This window comes from Dermacentor silvarum, chromosome 6 (assembly GCF_013339745.2).
Source record: "Dermacentor silvarum isolate Dsil-2018 chromosome 6, BIME_Dsil_1.4, whole genome shotgun sequence".
NCBI lineage: Eukaryota > Metazoa > Arthropoda > Arachnida > Ixodida > Ixodidae > Dermacentor > Dermacentor silvarum.
This window is the reverse complement of record NC_051159.1, coordinates 39,946,530-39,953,674: the sequence shown is the minus strand read 5'-3', so window position 1 is coordinate 39,953,674 and position 7,145 is coordinate 39,946,530. Positions and strand designations below refer to the sequence as shown.

General features: G+C 46.8%; 1 protein-coding gene across 1 annotated transcript; it reads left to right on the top strand.

The window, feature by feature from the left end:
• Positions 1-381: 381 nt before the first annotated feature.
• On the top strand, positions 382-5,545 carry LOC119456615 (ornithine decarboxylase antizyme 1-like). The gene is made up of 4 exons (XM_037718441.1): positions 382-436; positions 2,884-3,035; positions 3,939-4,191; positions 4,630-5,545. Exons 1-4 carry the CDS (start codon positions 382-384, stop codon positions 4,743-4,745), a joined length of 576 nt encoding a protein of 191 aa, XP_037574369.1. The 3' UTR covers positions 4,746-5,545.
• Positions 5,546-7,145: the final 1,600 nt, after the last annotated feature.

The window sequence follows — 7,145 nt, the reverse complement described above, 5'->3', positions numbered from 1 at the left end:
GTGCCTCGTTATGCCACCACTCCAACAGAGACACAGAAGGCTCTTGACCTAGCCAACGCGCTTTGTTCTGCATTGAGCTGCGAGCGTGTTTGTTTACTTCTACCGCTTTCTTCGCCCTTGCGGGGGGGGAGGAGTCGAGCGCGCTCTCTTTCCTTGACCAGCGTTCCGGTCAACGAACGAGAACGGCATTGCCCAACCTTGCCCTAGAATGAAGCTCCGCCGAAACGCGGAGTACGAAGCTGCTGCTGCAAAGAGTACTAGGGGGGTATAATAATAATGTTAAAAAAATACCCTCCCAGCTGCGCGGAAGAGGCGCCGAAAACGAAACTGCATTCGTCGCAATGCCGACGAGCCTGCTTTTAGCACCAGGCGGCGCGCGCTATGGGTGACGTCACTTTTGCGGAGGTATTAAATGGGAGGTCGCAGAAGGCGCGAGGTTAGTTGGGATCCACGCCACCCTTTGGGGCGGTATGAATCGTACGGCCGAGTTAACCTTATCAAGTTTAAGTAGTAAAGAGGTCGCCATGCCTGGAATTTGTAGTAATTTTAGTAGTAGCTGTCCGGACAACACGATGAGGTACGGTTCCTGGCAGTTTTTTTCTTTCTGTACAAGCTTCAGCCGCCAGTTTACACCGCGGTGTGTTTACGGTGAACTTGTTCCTCGTTTCGCCACGCTAAGCCTAACTGCCGAGCGTGACAGACCTTGATATCACCCTAGTCGCCTGTTTTTCGTCGCGGACGGTTTTGTTCGACGGGGGAAGCGTGTAGCCTTAACAGCGATTTGCCGCGTACACGCTTCGGGGCTGTCGTTCCGACATATCTGCGCCGTTTTCTTGATCTTTGTAAGCTCGGCGTTCCGGAAACTGCGGCGCTCCGAAACGGGACAAGTGCGCTCAATTTGTGTGCTTTAATATTGCGATTCTTTTTCCTTCCTAAATCCGGGCCTCTTTCCACGGTGTCCGGCACGTAGGCACGTTGCTTTCGCTAACGCTGCGTTTCCTATCGATGTGCAACCTCTCGATGAGATGTTATCGCGTGCCTTTTGTTGTCCCGTGACCGAACCTCCGAGAAACTTCCCGTCGGCTGCCATATCGGAGCAACTCTGCCCTCCCCCACCTCCACCTTTATTTTTGATGTCGCATTTCATTCCGTACTGATGCAATGACCTAGTTTTGCTTCGTCGCTGCCGAAAAGCATGTAAGCATCGCTCGTGGAAACTCTGCTTTCGGCTTAATGGTGAAAAAAACATGAAATTGTTACGTAATGTGAATCGTTTAAGTCCCTGCTTGCAACCAGCAACCGCCTCTTCTCTGCACAAGTGCGTTGTCCGCAGTCTATACGCGAGATATTGTTGTGTAATGTTTAGTCTTTTAATGAATATATGCGCGAAGGCAAAGAATAGTCCAGCTTTCTGCTACGTGGGAGAAGCAGGTTTGCGCGTGGCCCCCTCACGGAGGCTTTTGCCCATCCCCCCCCCCCCCCCCTTGTTTTTTTTTTTTTTTTTTTTTTTTGTGTAAATATAAACTGCTTGGCCTAACGCGCTGGAGTACCGTGGTTATTGCAGTAATGGTTTCTGGCAAAATTGATTCATGACTGACGGTAGAAAACCCATGTTGAAGATCGTCCACGGAATGGTGGACGCGTCGTGGCGCACAGCACGTCGGCCATGTAGTCAGCTGAAGTAGGTTTCCGTTTTTGCAACCACAGCGGAAGCTGTTAAAACTGCGCAAAGTATACGGCGCTGGTCCTGCGTCCGATTTTCGACGTGGACGCAGGTTGCCTTTAACCCCCCCCCCCCCCCCCCCGTTTCTTTTTTTTTTTCTTGTTTTTTTTTTTTTTTTTTTTTTTTTTTTTGTCGCTTTGCCGAAATTGGGTCAGCGGCGGATTAGGCATGTGAGCTTTCGAAAATACTAACCGATTGTCTTGTGACATTTAAATTCGAATAGGTTTTTTCCAGCTTGTGTTGAGCATTCGCTGTAGCAGAATTGGAAGGCGTGCGTTCACCTTTAGCAATCTTGCAGCTGGACTTTTCGCAAGTTTAATGTACCGGCAAAGGGAACTCCATGGCAGCTGGGCTTCAGCTGCTGCAGTTCTTAAAAGCCTCTCTGTGCAGTGTGATTGCAAGGCTGCATGAAAAAACGGCTCGCCGCTGGAAAGCTTTGCCTGTCTCAGTTGTATGCAGATATTGCTGTTTTAAGTCCGCTTCTTGGCACTGGTTTCTGTGCAGCCTTTTCACTGGCTGTCGGCACTTGCGCAGGAAAAGCACTTTCGGGCGGGTTCCGAATCCTGTCCTACGCGGCCACTTTTGTCTTACTCAGACTGATGCTCTTTTGCAGTCTTGTTGTAGACTGCTTAAATTTTTAGTATGGGAACGAGCACGGATTTGGCAGGGACAAGTTAGGACACAGAACAGGTGCTGCTGTGTCCTGTTTGTAATGATGCACATTATGTGCTGTCCATTTGAGCTGGTGTCTCGGAGCAAAGCTGTATAGCCAAGGTCGGTGCTTAAATTTTAAGCCATACTTTCATTCATGTTGAAGCCCTGTTGGTGTTGCTGATGCATCATACTGAAGCATGAGTGCTGTTTAGGCGAGTGCGTCTAGTTCGTGCAAAAGCAGGCCACTACTTTACATAGTGGAGTCTATTAATAAGCAGGTGGGTACATACTAGTCTTAGCATGTTTAAGTGCTGGTGAAGTTTAAAATTTCATTGGTTAGAATGTTTTGGAAATCAAATCTGTGCAAGTCATCAGGTCTGTCTGCAGCAGATAATGCCAAGACTTCTATGTTCTAGTGTGCAGCAAGGAAGCTGGCCTTTTCAGTATCAGCTTAGTTTTCCTTGCTCGAATGTATTGGAATGTAGCCCTTTGTTGTCGCTGTGCAGGACGCTGCTGCGCCACTACTGTATCTCTCTGGGTGCTGGGCCTCTGTGGTGTTCCTGATGCGCCCCATGCCGCCGACGTGTCGCTGTCAAGCACAGGAGGCAGCGGCGTGGGGTCTCTGAAAGCGCCCCCTGTGGACAACTCCCATGTTCGAGTAAGCCGGCTTGCACATTTCCTTGCTCCTTCTAAATAATTGTGGCTGTAAAACATTAGGCACACCGGTGTGTGGACGTGACCCTGCATTGTATTTATATAGTCAACAAGGTAAATTTCAAATTTCTTGCAGATATCTGTAAACAATATATGTTTACATCACAAATATCAGATATAAAAGAGGCATTTTCATGTTCGATGTCACTTTATTGTAACAAGGTTGCTGTTGGTGTATGACATGTTTACGATTACGTTCTCAAAGAAAAGCGAAAGGATTTCCAGTAGAGTTTCAACTGTAGTGGTTGGGTCTCGTTAGTATGCCTCTGCCTCCATTGACTTTCCTTGTAAAAAGTTTAAAGTTGGAATAGAACAGTCATTTTGTTGCAGACATGCTTTGTCATGTGTTCTGTTCCTGGGTGCTGCAAGTTCAAAGCTGGTTCGTGTTGGCAGCCTATACTAGGGAACCTAGGATAAGTATTTTTGTGTGTGCAATGTAATGACTCGTTGCATCAAACCAGACTTTTTTTTTTTTTTTGTAGCCTGTGTGAAATGGTCATGTAAATGCGGTCATTTGTGGACCCTCTCTATTTGTTTGTACCGAGATCCGTCCAGGCCTATTCTTCTTGTCTTTTGTCAAGTGTTTCCGTGAAGTTAAGGAATTTCCAGAGCTGGGGGGTCTCGCAGCATCGCAGTAAGGCAGCGATTGACTTTTCCCAAGAGTTCGGTTGCAAGGCTTGGGTTGTCTTGGTATGGCTTTTTCGTGTGCTGCATAGCTAGGCATTCGCAGAGTACTTGCTGGAATATGCCGTGTGCATTTTGAGAGCGCTTGAGCGTACCGTGCAGTTTACTGAAGCAGTACTTGTAGTAGTTTACTGCAAGGAGCTGAAGGACTGTCTCTTTGCAGAAGGGAGGAGAGCTGTTTTCGCGGCAGTGGAGCGAGGAAGCGGTGCGGCTGACGTTCCGCTGCCGTCTGACGGAGCAGACGGAGGTCAACTGGGAGACCGTGCTGTGCCAGGGCCGGCTGTATGTGCAGCTGCCGTCCTGTGTGCTGCCCGATGGCTCTCGGGAGGCCTTTGTCACACTGCTCGAGTTTGCCGAAGAGCAGCTGGGTTGCACCCATGTCCTGGTCTTATTCAACAAGGACCGCACTGACAGAGGTCTCTGCTGCATTTTTTTTCTTTCTACTTTTTTTTCAAATGATGACGTTTAGTTGATCTTTTCATTTAGATATGATGGAGGCACGCCAATGTCTCAAGTTGTGCTATTTTTAATTTTTTTTTCCAGCTTGCGTAGAGTTCACTGTCAAAAGATAAAAGGTCTTTTGCAAGTTCAGTGATTTATGCATGATTATCTGTCACAGGATTTTCACTAACATGAATTGTTTCTGCATATAAGACCTCAGCCACCCATCAGCTCTTATAGCAAGTTCACAAGCATGCGCAGTAAATTTTTTTTTTCTTGTGCATTGCATGTAACGGGCACACAGCGTGCAATAGCTTCAGTATTGCATTGCAGGGGTTCCTTGCACCAAGCTTAGTCTTTGCACACAGAGGTATTTAAGTTGCCTAATATTGTTCTTGCATTGATTTATGCAGCTGGCATCATGCGCACGTTCATGTTCCTGGGCTTCACAGTACTGGCCCCTGGACATCCACTTGTGCCGCCGTCAACGTCTGAAGGGCTTCTCTACATGGTTTATGCCATCGAGTGAGACATGCGACACCATCAGTAACCCAGCATTCTTCCTGGCTCCGCTGCTGCACCAACAGTTTCTTCATGTTGTTCCTTTTTCTGCAACTCTTTCGGGGAGGAGATCCAAAGCGTGTAACCTTTTGCGTGTTCAAGCATTAGCAACGAGAAAAGGGGCGTCAAAGTTGCACGGGGCAAATTCTACGGGGTTGGGCGGCCAATTCAATATTGGGATGTTGTTCAGGGTGGGCCTTTTCAGAGACCGCGCGTTAGACCTAGAGCTTTGTGACCACAAGCGAGGATTTAGTTTGTTCATGATTTTGTAATCAGTTTAGCTCCCAGCATGTCCTAGGCATGGCGGCGTTATAGCGTAAACTTTTTTTTTTTTCCATAAGGAATGTGTCCTGAATGTTCGACACTGTTCAATTGTTGTAACGGCTTAGTGTAGGCGTTCGTTTGGGACCAATGCAGTGTGTAGGGCTTCTTCAATTAGCCTTTAGACAGCATGTACGCACTGTTTCAAAAAGTATACATTACCTCGCTTGTGGGACTAGCTTCTTCCTGTGCTAGACTAGCACATGTCTGTATCCTTGCTCATAAAGTTCAAAAAATGTAAAAAAAATTGCATAAACTGCCAAAAATGTTCAAAAAACACCAATGGCCTTTGTGTATTGTCATTCTCTTCATTGACTCGCTTTCAGAGTTGTGCAACTGTTTCGTGGCTTCACAGTTCACAAGTCTTCCTTCTTATGCATGCAACACATCTTGTGTTTTTCATTTCTTCCAGCTTTTTGTTCAACAAATAAAACGTTTTGTCTTGGAGATATTTTGTTTTATTTCTTATTTGCAAGCTCCACTATAACGCATTCAACCCCAAATGACCCGTGCATGGCTGGAAACATATTCGTATGTTGTGCTGGGTCAAATGCAGTAGGGCCTCGTTCATTCGTTTTTCAGAAAATGTGTACTAACCGGGAAAACAAGTAGCTGCGACGCCACGTCACAAGCGCGCGTCGACGTAGCACGGCAGGTGAAACGAGGGCCCTCGTTTCACATCAGCCTCGTTCTCGGAAGCGGGTGCTATCCGCGCGGTCGCTTGCCCGCGAGGTTCAGTTGGGCATTAATGCTTTTGCATTCACAATTCCCAAGTGCTTGGGTGTCCGCGGATTTTTTTATCTATTGCGCGGCGTTTTAAGACTGCGACGGGAGACCGAAACGAAATCTAGCTGGTGGGCAGCGCCGGAGCGAAAGGCGCTCGCAGCAGGGAACGGCATGCGTTGATACTCGTGTCTGCTAAGTATCAAACCGACGCGCGGCGCAAGAACTGGCACTTCACATGAAAGCCCGTGTGACCTTCCTGCCGGGTAATCAAAGTTAGATGCGCGCGTCTTCGTTCTAGGCGCTGTTTGCGCCATCATCGATTATGCCATGTGACTACAGTAAATGCAGACGCCATGGGAACTGCCCTGGAAGTGCGCCGCACAGATAGACTTAAGTTTGAGAACGGCCGAACGCGTTGTGCATGACGCGTGTACTACAGCTACCCCTCAGGCTTCCCTCTGGACACGGTCCGCCATCTAGCTGTCGGAGAAGGCAAGGAAGGAATGTCGTCGGTGGGCGCTAGTCGAGACTTGCACATCATAATTGGCGAGTCAAAGGAAGAGAGTGTCTACATTGATGGGGAAGCTTGCCTCCTGGCAGTACGGTGACACAACATTTGAATTTCTCCTGTGTCCTCTAATAACATACCAATTTGAAAAATTGGTGCTTCAGTGTATAACCAAAATTTAGGTTGGGGCAGAGCCCTTTAAAGCTGCATTAATTACTACATAGAATAAGTCCAGAGTATAAAAGTGATTATCTAGCTTCATTATTGCCATTGGAGCCTGCTTTAGTTTGCACTACAGCCTAGTAGCTATCCTACAAGATGTTTGAAGCACTGTCTGAAGGGACCAGCCGAATGTGAGAAGCAGACCTTGCCTCCATCACTACTATTTCATGCTACGATTACTATAGAGAAAACTCTGGCCTTGCAAATGTTCTGCCACCCTGTTAATTGTGGAGCGCCTGAATTATTTCTACAATGGCACTGATTTGTTGACAGAACACATTGCAATTGACATCTGTAAATATTCCTTGACGGTTAATTTGTGTTGACGGGTATTCACAGCAGTGAAATGTTTCATACTTAGAATTCATTGTAAGTTACCAGTGCATGAATAAATCTCGACACGTCTTTCACAAGGCTATGTCCAGTTTTGTCAAGTATAACTCAACTTGCGTAAATACTTTGGATGTTATATATTACCTTTCCATGGTTCTAAAAATTATCAAATATAGTAGAATATAAAATGAGACTAATAATTACATACAGTAAACTTGTAATGAATCATATGAAGTTCCGAAATTGCACATTTCCCAT

Bases quoted from the DNA above. Each gene is read 5' to 3' on its own strand.
- LOC119456615 (XM_037718441.1), top strand. From the start codon at position 382: ATGGGTGACGTCACTTTTGCGGAGGTATTAAATGGGAGGTCGCAGAAG. The intron at 3,036-3,938 runs GTAAGCCGGCTT...GTCTCTTTGCAG, and splicing joins TGGACAACTCCCATGTTCGA to AAGGGAGGAGAGCTGTTTTC. The intron at 4,192-4,629 runs GTCTCTGCTGCA...TGATTTATGCAG, and splicing joins CAAGGACCGCACTGACAGAG to CTGGCATCATGCGCACGTTC.